This window comes from Heptranchias perlo, chromosome 11 (genome assembly GCF_035084215.1).
Source record: "Heptranchias perlo isolate sHepPer1 chromosome 11, sHepPer1.hap1, whole genome shotgun sequence".
NCBI classification, from domain to species: domain Eukaryota; kingdom Metazoa; phylum Chordata; class Chondrichthyes; order Hexanchiformes; family Hexanchidae; genus Heptranchias; species Heptranchias perlo.
The window spans coordinates 20089995-20104847 of record NC_090335.1 but is presented as its reverse complement, the minus strand read 5'-3'; the positions used below and the strand labels follow the sequence as shown (position 1 = coordinate 20104847).

General features: G+C 44.9%; 1 protein-coding gene across 4 annotated transcripts in view; it reads right to left on the bottom strand.

Annotated features, from left to right (window-relative positions):
- Window positions 1-14853, bottom strand: part of scml2 (Scm polycomb group protein like 2) — a 161657-nt gene that overhangs the window by 23637 nt on the left and 123167 nt on the right. For all 4 annotated transcript variants that reach the window (XM_067992658.1, XM_067992661.1, XM_067992662.1 and 1 more), the window contains one exon: window positions 1003-1250. In XM_067992658.1, the coding sequence (XP_067848759.1) occupies window positions 1003-1250 (248 nt within the window). The remainder of the gene's footprint in view (window positions 1-1002; window positions 1251-14853) is intronic.

Genomic DNA, 14853 nt, shown 5'->3' with positions numbered 1-14853 from the left:
CTTTGTGAAAACAAATAAAGGTTCAGACCACCAACAGATGCCTCCTGCAAGCAACTAGGATAAAACTATTGGTGAAAGCTTAAAAAAAAGTCCCAGGCTGTATCCTAGGCCAACCAGTAGTCCCATTCTGCAATAAAGCAGATCCAGGTTCCTGCCTCTTTTAAATAAAACGCTACATCACTGAAAATCATCTCAAGGTTGTGCCATAAGGAGGGGGAGAGAGCAGCAGAGGTGGGGGGGCGGGAAAAAAAAGAGGGACTCGATTTCCTTCCACTGGGGAGTAGGCTGGGTCGGCTTGGACGGTTTACTGTCACTTTTTTTTTTAAAGTCTTTTTCAAAGGGGTTCAATTGATGATAGGTTAAATATAAATATTTTCTCCTGCAAGTTCACAGTACACAGAGTTTGCTTTACTACGTACAGAGGGAGACTCGTGATGAACGTTTTCACTGTTGTGAAGATGCTGGCCGATAGTTATTATTTTAATGCTGGCCCTTTTAATACACTTCGATCTTCAGTAGGAATAAATTGGTGGTTAATTTCAATAAGGATTCTGGTTTAATTTGTGGGAATTCTTTCACTTCTATTTGTTTTTCATGTTGGCCGTTTGGGTGGGATATCTCAAAATGTTAGTTGAGCTCCTCTGTACTTAATGGGTCACAAAGTAACCCCCACAGAGCCAAGTACATGTACAGGATCAATGGAATATTGCAGCCACTCACTTTTTAATAATCAAGTTGTTTTGACGTTAACAATTTCCCATCACAGGAATATTAGTTGGTTCAGAAATACATTTAACTCCATTTAGTGACAAAAAACAAAATGTGAGATTTCTTGGAAGGAGGTAATTATTGAAGATCTTGTACAGGTATGTGCCAAATTTATATGAACACAAAACAGTATTTTTTAATCTATTACAACATATACAAAGTATTGAGTACTGCATTTATGAATATTTGAAGTGTGAAAAATAGTTCACACTAACTAGAGCTGTTTGAACAAACCTTGACTCCAGGTTTTGCTCCTCTTTTCCCTGGCTTGGTTGGATCAGTGGTGGAAACAGATTTAGGTGATGAATTGTTTTGCGATGGTACACTCTTTTTTGAAGTGGATTGCCCAGGTTGTTTGCCTCGTATGCTTTTACGACCTTTCTGTATTGGCAACTCATCAGGTTTCTGTGGTGATTGCATTGTCCGTTTAGTCAATCTGGAAGAAGTTGATGGAGTAGCAGGAATACTCTTTGGAATGGAGACTGGGAAATAAGCAGAACATTTAAAAAACCAGAATACCATATTAATGAAACAATACTAATGTACAATATATGCCTCTCCTTCCACAGAAACCAAACCATCCCTTAATCTTACCTCACACAGCCCAGTATTAACCTCTTCTCCATCCACTTTTTGATTATACACGGGGGCAATTAGTGTCAGCCTTGGCTCAATGGTAACACTCACCTGAGTCAAAAGTCATGGGTTCAAACTCCACTCCAGAGACTTGAACAGAAACTAGGCTGACAGTTCAGTGCAGTACTGAGGAATGCTGCACTGTTGGAAATGACGTCTTTTGGAGAAGATGTTAAACTAAGGCCCATTCTGCCCTCTCAGGTGGATATAAAAGACTCCATGACACTATTGGCAAAAGAACACATGAGCTCCCGGTGTCCTGGCTAAACTTTATACCTCAACCAGAAGCACTAAAACAGATTATCTAAATTATTTATTTAAAATTCACAAACATTTTTCTCATTGCTTTTTGTGGGACCTTGCCGTGCACAATTTTGCTGCCATCTTTCCCCACACTTCAAAAACGACTTAATTGGCTGTTAAGCACTTTGGTACATCCTAAAGTCAGGAAAGACACCATACAAGCAGTTAGAAAAAAAAAGCAGGACTTAAAAGGGTTGTCGAATTGCCAGTTTTGTTAGTCAGGTCATTGTAGATAGTCTACACTAATCCAATTTCGTTTTTCCATTCTACAGTACATTCGAACAATAGTCCCGTAGTAGACATCTCAATTTTAACCATATTTGTTCAATATAATTGGACTTCTAGTCACTGTCAATTCAGTTCAATCAATCCGAATGGACACAGACCATTTTACACCAATAAAATTTGACTTTCACCTAATGTTAAACAGAAGACTATATAGAATGTTTAAAACTCAGAAGTAGATTTTGGGTTAATTGATGGCATGGTGAGTAAAGATATTGGGCTTGAATAGAGTTCAAACTGGAAAGATGAAATTCCCTTTTCCTCTTTTGATTATAACAGCTCAATGTGAATTGAATTTGTACTGTCCAAAGGCCACTCTCCTCCTCTGCAATGCCCAACAAAATGTTTGCTCACTCTTCAATCAGACCCTTTCCATCCATAACCCCAACTTGGAAGAAAAAAAATCAATTTCCGGGACCTGACAAACTTCACTCACTACTGGTCGACTCCTTAACCCTCACCAAGACCACCAGGTTTTATGTTCCTTCATGCCCATATTATGATGTGGCAGTCATCTTGTGATCTTACATCCCCTATTAAAGACATAAATTGCTGGAAACACTCAGCAGGTCAGATTTACGGAGTGAGGAAAGTTTAACTGAAATGTATCACTTCGCATTTTTCTGCGTTATATTTCATCTGCCACGTGTCCGCCCATGCCACCAGCCTGACTATATCCTCCTGATGTGGAGATGCCGGTGATGGACTGGGGTTGACAACTGTAAACAATTTTACAACACCAAGTTATAGTCCAACAATTTTATTTGAAAATCACAAGCTTTTGGAGGCTTCCTCCTGCCTCAGGTGAATGTGGAAATGAAATCCTCGAACCTTTCGCATTTATAAATCACAGAACAATACCTGGTGATTACAGATAGTCTTTCCAACTGCCCGTTGCCAAGGCAATCAAAGTGTTCAGACAGAGAGGTGTTACCTACAGGGCCACCGAATATACAAACAACCAAAAAAAAGAGGCAGAAACATAGAAACATCCGGAAGGAAGAGAAAGACAGCAAATGACCCGTTATATTAAAAACAGATAACTTTTGTTCGCTGGTGGGGTAACGTGTAGCGTGACATGAACCCAAGATCCCGGTTGAGGCCGTCCTCATGGGTGCGGAACTTGGCTATCAATTTCTGCTCGACGATTTTGCGTTGTCGTGTGTCTCGAAGGCCGCCTTGGAGTACGCTTACCAGAAGGTCGGTGGCTGAATGTCCTTGACTGCTGAAGTGTTCCCCAACTGGGAGGGTACCCTCCTGTCTGGCGATTGTTGCGCGGTGTCCGTTCATCCGTTGTCGCAGCGTCTGCATGGTCTCGCCAATGTACCATGCTCTGGGGCATCCTTTCCTGCAACGTATGAGGTAGACAATGTTGGCCGAGTCACAGGAGTATGAACCATGCACCTGGTGGGTGCTGTCCTCTCGTGTGATGGTGGTATCTGTGTCGATGATCTGGCATGTCTTGCAGAGGTTACCGTGGCAGGGTTGTGTGGTGTCGTGGACGCTGTTCTCCTGAAAGCTGGGTAATTTGCTGCGAACGATGGTCTGTTTGAGGTTGGGTGGCTGTTTGAAGGTGAGTAGTGGAGGTGTGGGGATGGCCATAGCGAGGTGTTCGTCGTCATTGATGACATGTTGAAGGCTGCGGAGAACATGGCGTAGTTTCTCCGCTCCAGGGAAGTACTGGACGACAAAGGGTACTCTGTTGGTTGTGTCCCGTGTTAGTCTTCTGAGGAAGTCTATGCGATTTTTCGCTGTGGCCCGTCGGAACTTTCGATCGATGAGTCGAGCGTCATATCCCGTTCTTACTAGGGCGTCTTTCAGCGTCTGTAGGTGTCCATCGCGTTCCTCCTCGTCTGAGCAGACCCTGTGTATTCGCAGGGCCTGTCCATAGGGGATGGCCTCTTTGACGTGGTTAGGGTGGAAGCTGGAAAAGTGGAGCATCGTGAGGTTGTCCGTGGGCTTGCGGTCGAGTGAGGTGCCCGTCTTTGATGGAGATTCGTGTGTCCAAGAAAGAAACTGATTCTGAGGAGTAGTCCATGGTGAGCTTGATGGTGGGATGGAACTTGTTGATGTTATCGTGTAGTCTCTTTAGTGATTCCTTGCCGTGGGTCCATAGAAAGAAAATGTCGTCAATGTATCTGGTGTATAGTGTTGGTTGGAGGTCTTGTGCAGTGAAGAAGTCCCGCTCGAACTTGTGCATGAAAATGTTGGCGTATTGGGGTGCGAATTTGGTCCCCATGGCTGTGGGTTTTTTTTGGTGATTTGTATATTCTGTGAGACCTGGCAGGTAACACCTGTCTGTCTGCACACTGATTGCCTTGGCAACGGGCAGTTGAAAAAACTGTCTGTACTCACCAAGCATTGTTCTGTGAATTAGGGCGTCTTTCAGCGTCTGTAGGTGTCCATCGCGTTCCTCCTCGTCTGAGCAGACCCTGTGTATTCGCAGGGCCTGTCCATAGGGGATGGCCTCTTTGACGTGGTTAGGGTGGAAGCTGGAAAAGTGGAGCATCGTGAGGTTGTCCGTGGGCTTGCGGTCGAGTGAGGTGCTGAGGTACCCGTCTTTGATGGAGATTCTGTCGCGACACTACAGACTTCCTACAAAAACTCAGTACCCACGGACCAGTTGAACCAGGAACACTTCTCACCACGATGGACGTCTCGGCACTATACACCAGTATCCCCCACGATGACGGCATCGCTGCGACAGCCTCAGTACTCAACACCAACAACAGCCAATCTCCAGACGCCATCCTACAACTCATCCGCTTCATCCTGGATCCCAATGTCTTCACCTTCGATAACCAGTTCTTTACCCAAACACACGGAACAGCCATGGGGACCAAATTCGCACCCCACTACGCCAACATTTTCATGCACAGGTTCGAGCACGACTTCTTCACTGCACAGGACCTCCAACCAACACTATACACCAGATACATCGACGACATTTTCTTTCTATGGACCCATGGCGAAGAATCACTAAAGAGACTACACGATAACATCAACAAGTTCCATCCCACCATCAAGCTCACCATGGACTACTCCTTAGAATCAGTTTCTTTCTTGGACACACGAATCTTCATCAAAGACGGGCACCTCAGCACCTCACTCTACCGCAAGCCCACGGACAACCTCACGATGCTCCACTTTTCCAGCTTCCACCCTAACCATGTCAAAGAGGCCATCCCCTATGGACAGGCCCTGCTAATACACAGGGTCTGCTCAGACGAGGAGGAACGCGATGGACACCTACAGACGCTGAAAGACGCCCTAGTAAGAACAGGATATGACACTCGACTCATCGATTGACAGTTCCGACGGGCCAAAGCGAAAAATCGCATAGACCTCCTCAGAAGACTAACACGGGACGCAACCAACAGAGTACCCTTCGTCGTCCAGTACTTCCCCGGAGCGGAGAAACTACGCCATGTTCTCCGCAGCCTTCAACATGTCATCAATGATGACGAACATCTCGCTTTGGCCATCCCCACACCTCCACTACTCGCCTTCAAACAGCCACCCAACCTCAAACAGACCATCGTTCGCAGCAAATTACCCAGCTTTCAGGAGAACAGCGTCCACAACACCACACAACCCCGCCACGGTAACCTCTGGAAGACATGCCAGATCATCGACACAGATACCACCATCACACGAGGGGACACTACTCACCAGGTGCATGGTTCATACTCCTGTGACTTGGCCAATGTTGTCTACCTCATACGTTGCAGGAAAGGATGCCCCGGAGCATGGTACATTGGCGAGACCATGCAGATGCTGCGTCAACGGATGAACGGACACCGCGCAACAATCGGCAGACAGGAGGGTTCCCTCCCAGTCGGTGAACACTTCAGCAGTCAAGGACATTCAGCCACCGACCTTCGGGTAAGTGTACTCCAAGGCGGCCTTCGAGACACATGACAACGCAAAATCGTTGAGCAGAAATTGATAGCCAAGTTCCGCACCCATGAGGACGGCCTCAACCGGGATCTTGGGTTCATGTCACGCTACACGTAACCCCACCAGCGAACAAAAGTTATCTGTTTTTAATATAACGGGTCATTTGCTGTCTTTCTCTTCCTTCCGGATGTTTCTGCCTCTCTCTCTCTCTCTCTTTTTTTGGTTGTTTGAATATTCGGTGGCCCTGTAGGTAACACCTCTCTGTCTGAACACTTTGATTGCCTTGGCAACGGGCAGTTGGAAAGACTATCTGTAATCACCAGGTATTGTTCTGTGATTTATAAATGCAAAAGGTTCGAGGATTTCATTTCCACATTCACCTGAGGAAGGAGGAAGCCTCCGAAAGCTTGTGATTTTCAAATAAAATTGTTGGACTATAACTTGGTGTTGTAAAATTGTTTACAAATATCCTCTTGAAATCTATCACTATACTCCTCACTGTTTACTACCCATCCAAGTTTTGTGTCATCTGCAAATTTTGAAATTGTGCCCTGTACACCCAAGTCCAAGTCATTAACATGTTTCAAGAAAAGCAGTGGTCCCAGCACCGACCCCTGGGTAACACCACTTTACATCTCCCTCCAGTCTGAAAAACAACCGGTCACCACTACTCTCTGTTTCCTGTCCCTTAGCCAATTCTGTATCCATGTTGCTACTGCCCCCTTTATTCCAAGGGCCGCAATCCTGTTGACATGCCTACCATGCACTTTATCAAACGCCTTTTAAAAGTCCATATACACCACATCAACTGCATTGCCCTCATCAACCCTCTCTGTTACTTCATCAAAAAACTTTATCAGGTTAGTTAAACACAATGACCTTTAACAAATCCGTGCTGGCTTTCCCTCGTCAATTCACACTCATCTAAGTGACTGTTAATGCTGTCCTGGATTATCCTTTCTAAACGTTTGCCCACCACCGAGGTTAAACTGACTGGCCTATGGTTGCTGGTTTATTTTTTTACACCCTTTTATGAACAAGGGTGAAACATTTACAATTCTCCAGTCCGCTGGTACCACCTCCGTATCTACGAATATTTGAAAGATTATGGCCAGTACCTCCGCAGTTTCCACCCTTATTTCCTTCAGCAACCTAGGATGCATCCCATCAGGACCAGGTGATTTATCTACTTTAAGTAAAGCTAGCCTTTCTAGTACCTCCTCTTTATCAATTTTAGCCCATCCAGTATCTTAACTATATCTTCCTTTACTAAGACTCTGGCAGCATCTTCTTCCTTGGTAAAGACAGATGCAAAGTACTCATTTAGTACCTCGGCCATCGCCTCTGCCTCCATGAGTAGATCTCCTTTATGGTCCCTAATCGGCCCCGCCCTTCCTCTTCCTACCCGTTTACTGTTTACATGACTGTAGAAGACTTTTGGATTCCCTTTTATGTTGGCCGCCAGTCTATTCTCATACTCTCTCTTTGCCCCTCTTATTTCTTTTTTCACTTCCTCTCTGAACTCTTCATATTCTGCCTGATTCTCACTTGTGTTCTCAACCTGACATCTGTCATAGGCCCCTTTTTTCCATTTCATCTTACTCACTATCTCACTCATCCAGGGAGCTATGGCTTTCGTTGCCCTACCTTTCTGCCTCATGGGAATGTGCCTAGACTGTACCAGAACCATCTCCTCTTTAAAGGCCGCCAATGTTCAATTACAGTTTTGCCTGCCAATCTTAGATTCCCGTTTACACGAGCCAGATCTGTTCTCATCCCACTGAAATTGGCCCTCCTCCAATTGAGTATTTTTACTTTAGAGTGGTCCGTGTCCTTTTCCTTAGCTATTCTAAACCTTATGATACTACGATCACTGCTCCCTAAATGCTCCCCCACTGACATTTGATCCACTTGGCCCACCTCATTCACGAGAACCAAGTCCAGCAATGCCTCTTTCCTCATTGGGCTGGAAACGTACTGGTCAAGAAAGTTATCCAGAACACCTGTCAAAAATTCCTCCCCCTCTTTGCCCCTTATATTATTGTTATCCCAGTCTATATTAGGATAGTTGAAGTCCCCAGTTATCACTACTCTATAGCTTTTGCACCTCTGTAATTTCTCTGCAAATTTGCTCCTCTATATCCTTTCCACTAGCAGGTGGCCTACAGAATATACCTAGTGTAATGGCATCTCTTATTTTTTTTTAAATTCTAACCAAATAGATTCTGTCCTTGACCCCTCCAGGATATCCTCTCTCTCTCCAATACTGCAATATTCTCCTTAATCAATTCTGCCAACCCCCCTCCTTTCTTTCCTTCCCCATCTTTCCTGAACACCTTGTTATCCAGGAATATCTGGTATCCAGGAATATTTAGTACCCAATCCTGCCCTTTTTTGAGCCAGGTCTCCGTTATCGCCACATCGTATTCCCACGTGGCTATTTGCGCCTGCAGCACACCAACCTTGTTTACCACGCTTCGTGCACTTACACACATGCACTGCAAACCAGTCTTAGAATTTCTTGTACTCTCTCTTAGTCTGATCCTACCCAATACTGTACAATTACTTGCTCTAGTGCTATCTTTCTCCCCTGATCCTTTGTGCCCCTTGTTTCAAATCGTAAAACGTTACAGCACAGAAGGGAGCCATTCAAAAATTAGCCAGAAAGAGCTAACCAATTAGTCCCACATCCCTGCTCTTTCCCCATGGCACTGCAAATTTTTCTTTTTCAAGTATATCTTCACTTCCCTTTTGAAAATTACTTCTGAATCTGCTTCCACCACCCTTTTAAGCTGTGTATTCCCGATCATAGCTCGCAGCGTAAAAACATTTCTCCTCATCTCCCCTCCAGTTCTGCCAAAAATCTGTGACGTTTGGTTACCGAAACACCCTCAACCACTCTTGCATGGTTCTGCTCGTATCTGTCACGACACAGTCACAACATCGCCTCCAAAGATTTCTCCTTCTCCACTTATTACGAAGTCGCCTTTTTTAACCTCTACAATATCAGCCACCACCAACCCTCTCAGCCACCAAAATTTTCAGCGTCTGCAGTATTTTGCTTTTTGGCCAATCCTCCTCTTATCCATGTCCAAACACATCATATGCTGTACCACCCTTCCCATCTCTCATTTAAGGTCCACTTCATCTACTACCCCATAGGCCTACCATGACCTCTTGACTACTCACCAACTCTCTCTTCTATCCTCCACCTAACCAAACCCCCACCTATTCCTACTTCATCTCCTCTTAGTCTCAGCACACACATCTCCTTGGTTTTACATCTCATTCAAAAGACAGCACCTCCAAAAATGCAGCACTGAAGTGCCAAGCTAGATTATGTTCTCAAGTGTTGAATTGGGGCCTGAACCCATGACCTTCTGACAGAGGTGAGAGTGCTACCACTGAGTGTAGCAGGCACCGCTGATAATCATTACATCCACATTTAGAAACATAAAATGTCTTACAAAAATAACTTAACATTCCACCATTAACGATTTCATCACTTCATTTTACCGATTTGCAAATGAAGTAACTGCTACGAGTTTCAAATATGGATATGTGCCTATTACACACAAACACCACAAATGCCAGACTTCAGTTATATGCCGAATAGTTTTCTGGTCTGCTTTATCTGGGCAGGCACTTAAGCATAACTACCTCTCAACTATATTATGAAAACTGCATAGTACGTGGGCCATTTCACATCTGGGAACATGTTATGAGTGCAAGGATGACATTCTCTTCAGGAATATGCATTTGGGTGGTCTCAGAAAGAAACATTATCTCAGTTCTTCTTTGAATAATGCCACAGGATCATTAAAGTTGATCTGAATCCTTAAGACAGGCAGGTGGGGTCTCGGTTTAACGCCTCCTGCAAAGGAAGGTACCTCCAATAATATTGTGCTACCTCAGTACTGCACTGGGGTGTGATCAAGTGGAGCGTAACTCTACATTCTTCTGACTCAAGAGGTGAGAGCTACCAAGTAAACCAAGCTGACAAATTCTAAACTGCAAAGAATGCATTTGCAAACAACGTATATGTCACTTGCTTGATTCATCTGTACATTATACAGTAGGTTAAAAGGTTCTGGTGGCATAAATGCTTAATATTATGGTTACCTTCATATCAATGGTAAACAATTTTACAACACCAAGTTATAGTCCAGCAATTTTATTTTAAATTCACAAGCTTTCGGAGGCTTCCTCCTTCGTCAGGTGAACGATGTGAAAATGAAAACCTCGAAATGAAATCGCATTTATAATTCACAGAACAATGCTTGGTGAGTACAGACAGTTTTTTCAACTGCCCGTTGCCAAGGCAATCAGTGTGCAGACAGACAGGTGTTACCTGCCAGGTCTCACAGAATATACAAATCACCAAAAAAAACCCACAGCCATGGGGACCAAATTCGCACCCCAATACGCCAACATTTTCATGCACAAGTTCGAGCGGGACTTCTTCACTGCACAAGACCTCCAACCAACACTATACACCAGATACATCGACGACATTTTCTTTCTATGGACCCACGGCAAGGAATCACTAAAGAGACTACACGATAACATCAACAAGTTCCATCCCACCATCAAGCTCACCATGGACTACTCCTCAGAATCAGTTTCTTTCTTGGACACACGAATCTCCATCAAAGACGGGCACCTCAGCACCTCACTCGACCGCAAGCCCACGGACAACCTCACGATGCTCCACTTTTCCAGCTTCCACCCTAACCACGTCAAAGAGGCCATCCCCTATGGACAGGCCCTGCGAATACACAGGGTCTGCTCAGACGAGGAGGAACGCGATGGACACCTACAGACGCTGAAAGACGCCCTAGTAAGAACGGGATATGACGCTCGACTCATCGATCGACAGTTCCGACAGGCCACAGCAAAAAATCGCATAGACCTCCTCAGGAGACTAACACGGGACGCAACCAACAGAGTACCCTTTGTCGTCCAGTACTTCCCCGGAGCGGAGAAACTACGCCATGTTCTCCGCAGCCTTCAACATGTCATCAATGAGGACAAACACCTCGCTATGGCCATCCCCACACCTCCACTACTCGCCTTTAAACAGCCACCCAACCTCAAACAGACCATCGTTCGCAGCAAATTACCTAGCTTTCAAGAGAACAGCGTCCACGACACCACACAACCCTGCCACGGTAACCTCTGCAAGACATGCCAGATCATCGACACAGATACCACCATCACACGAGAGGACACCACCCACCAGGTGCATGGTTCATACTCCTGTGACTCGGCCAACGTTGTCTACCTCATACGTTGCAGGAAAGGATGCCCCAGAGCATGGTACATTGGCGAGACCATGCAGACGCTGCGACAACGGATGAACGGACACCGCGCAACAATCGCCAAACAGGAGGGTTCCCTCCCAGTCGGGGAACACTTCAGCAGTCATGGACATTCATCCACCGACCTTCGGGTAAGCGTACTCCAAGGCGGCCTTCGAGACTCACGACAACGCAAAATCGTCGAGCAGAAATTGATAGCCAAGTTCCGCACCCATGAGGACGGCCTCAACCGGGATCTTGGGTTCATGTCACGCTACACGTTACCCCACCAGCGAACAAATGTTATCTGTTTTTAATATAACGGGTCAGTTGCTGTCTTTTCTATGTTTCTACCTCTCTATCTCTGTTTTTTTTGTTTGTTGTTTTTTTTTTGGTGATTTGTATATTCTGTGAGACCTGGCAGGTAACACCTGTCTGTCTGCACACTGATTGCCTTGGCAACGGGCAGTTGAAAAAAATGTCTGTACTCACCAAGCATTGTTCTGTGAATTATAAATGCGATTTCATTTCGAGGTTTTCATTTTCACATCGTTCACCTGACGAAGGAGGAAGCCTCCGAAAGCTTGTGAATTTAAAATAAAATTGCTGGACTATAACTTGGTGTTGTAAAATTGTTTACAATTGTCAACCCCAGTCCATCACCGGCATCTCCACATCATTCATATCTATGGGAAGAGCTGTCTCTGCTGTGTAAGTTGTCTGCAGGACAGTTTTCAACAAATGGCATGTGGCTCAGTGATATCATCCCTTATGAAGCAGAGGTTACAATATCAGGGCTCCTCTTGCATGTCCAGGTAGGAATTGGGATCTTGGGGTAGTGGCAAGTGCAGCCAACGCTCAGATATTGTCATACCTACATTTGTTTTCCCCCTCATGAGCCTGCCTTCCTCATTTAAATTAAGTAGCGCTATCAGAATTCATAATGGAATCGCAAACTTCAGCACTTTATTTGCTAGAGGTTCAACTGTAGCAGCTAGCAATAATACAACCGTCTTGTTAAAAAAATATGCAAAATGGCACCATCCAAAGCAACAGAAACTAATGCAAAGAGAAAAACACATAGGTATAATTTTCCCCCAAAAGAAATCACATTGGCATCAACATTTTCAAACATAAATCTAGCTTTAAGCATTCAATTTCAGTAGGCCAGACCTGTGGATAAGCCACGTGCACATTTTGTACAGGAGAGGTGAGTGCTGCAGGCGAAGTTTTCCAGAAGAACATATTAGGCACAGGACCAATCAACATAATTTTTGAGGCTATTGCGAGGCAGCACTGCAGTCTCCTGAAAGCTGTCCAGTTTGTTTACTGCAAAATGCAGCGCACAGTGCTTTGAGTGTATGGGTCCAATTTACCAACCCATGCTCGTCTCCACCATGGCTTTAAACCAGCACTGGGGCCTCGTATTTTCAGGGAATTATAGCCAAATATTGAATACAACTGACAAACCCAAGGTACATGCATAACAATGAGATGTTTTTGAGAATTCATCAGTAGTTGCAAGCATGCAAAATCAGGCAAGAGATGGACATAAGAAACAGAAGAAACATAAGAAATAGGAGCAGGAGTAGGCCATACGACCCCTCGAGCCTGCTCTGCCATTCATTAAGATCATCGCTGATCTTTGACCTCAACTCCACTTTACTGTCTGATCCCCATATCCCTTGATTCCCCTCATGTCCAAAAAATCTATCAATCTCAGTCTTGAATATACTCAACGACTGAGCATCCACAGCCTTCTGGGGTAGAGAATTCCAAATAGTCTCAATCCTGAGTGAAGAAATTCCTCATCAGTCCTAAATATCCAACCCCTATCCGGAGACTATGTCCTCTGGTTCTAGACCCTCCAGCCAGGGGAAACATCCTCTCAGTATCGACCCTGTCAAGCTCTCGTTGGACACTGATCAATTAATTATGCTACCAACCTGTATTATTTAATGTGGCAATCCCTCGGGGAGGAAAAAAAGCATTGAGAAAGACAGAGACTGAGGCACTGCCCTCTCAGAAGTTGAAGTCAAGCAGACAAGGCTATAACAAAAAAAATGGATCATTCTGCTAGAAACACTATGAAGGAGATCGTAACATCAACTATTGAAGATGTTCAAGTCAAGATGGAAATAATAGTTCCTCAATCCAGCTGTAATGAAATATCTTCTATTTAACAATCAGCTTTCTGGTTTGTCTTTTCCAAAGCATATTTGTACTACGGTCACATAAAACTGATATAAAGACATGGGGGGAAATTTTAAACTGAAGTTACGATGGTATCCAGTGTTGATACCTTTAAAATTAAAACTGGGCAGCACATTAAAAATTTCCCCAAAGCCTATGCAATCAATGGCAGAGGCTTAGGTATCAAATTAAAAAATATATACATATTTTTTTCTTCCAGCATTTACACTGGCAACAAAGAGTCCACCAGCAACTCTGCACTGTGGGCAGGCCACCAAGGTGATGAGTTTCATCAGCAGAAGAATATTGGAAGAAAAAAAAACTTGAATACTTACAACTGTCTATATAAAACACAATGCTAAAAGGAGTTAATGTGCATCCTCCACCAAGGATGGAACTTTATCCTGTACATGGCCGATGAAACTGAACGTACACTCCACATTGGTGTTGCCTATCAATATGGAGAGATGAAGTATTCTTGTGAAACAGGGAAACTTGCTATTGGCAGAACTGAAGCACATGAGCACTGATGTTAACTGTGGAGAGGGAAGGTGATGAACCTGTTCCTCATCTGGTACAGTGCATCTGTAACCTCCCTTATGCAGTAGTGCACTGCATACTGCGAGATGTTGCACATCGCCAGCAGAGGCCTGAATTGATCTTGAGCCGTAGAAATTCAGCACCACGGTGACTTTCACAGCCACAGGCAATGCTGTCCTTGCCCGGCTCTGAGGCTGCAGTTGTGGCCGCACCAGTTAACAGATCTCGGTCACAACTTCCTTGCTGAACCTCAGGCATCGGATGCAATCCTCCTCGATCATGTTGAGGTAAGAGAAATAGTCCCGGAAGGCCCTCATTGGATAGGGCCTCCTGCTCATTGCCCTCCGCATCCTCGCAGCTTGACCTGCTATGCGTATGCACCCAGTCACGCTTAATGCCCAGCGGGAGCCCGAGAAGACCGCCCATGATTGCCAGGAATGTTGTTCAACCACAGTTGTAACTTTCCGAACTATAAGGCAGTACCTGCCAAGCCACTCTCAAATGTCGTCGAGGAACTCTCAGTAAGAATAGGGAGCTTCAAAAAACACTTCAGACTCCACCAGCAGCCAGAAGCAATAATCCAGCAACTAACCTGCAACATCTGTATGGCCCCCTTAAATAGCCCCAGTGGGGGGTCCTCCAGGCACTGTAAGAAACGTTCAGGTGGTTGAGATTAAAACAGTGCGTTGAGTTGAGCGTTAAGGTCCAAAATGGTGTCTATCACTTTAAATCAGCGTTGCACACTGATTGCATGCATTTTCTCCCTAATTTACATGCTTCCAGCACTCGGTATTTGCCCATGCCCTAACTCCTATACCAAGATGGCGTCCGGCGCACTTCATGCTCGAAATGTGTGTGCGCATCGAAGACACCATCTTGGATGTCAGAGAGGTCGTGTAGTGCCAAAACAACGGGCGCTACATGGCCA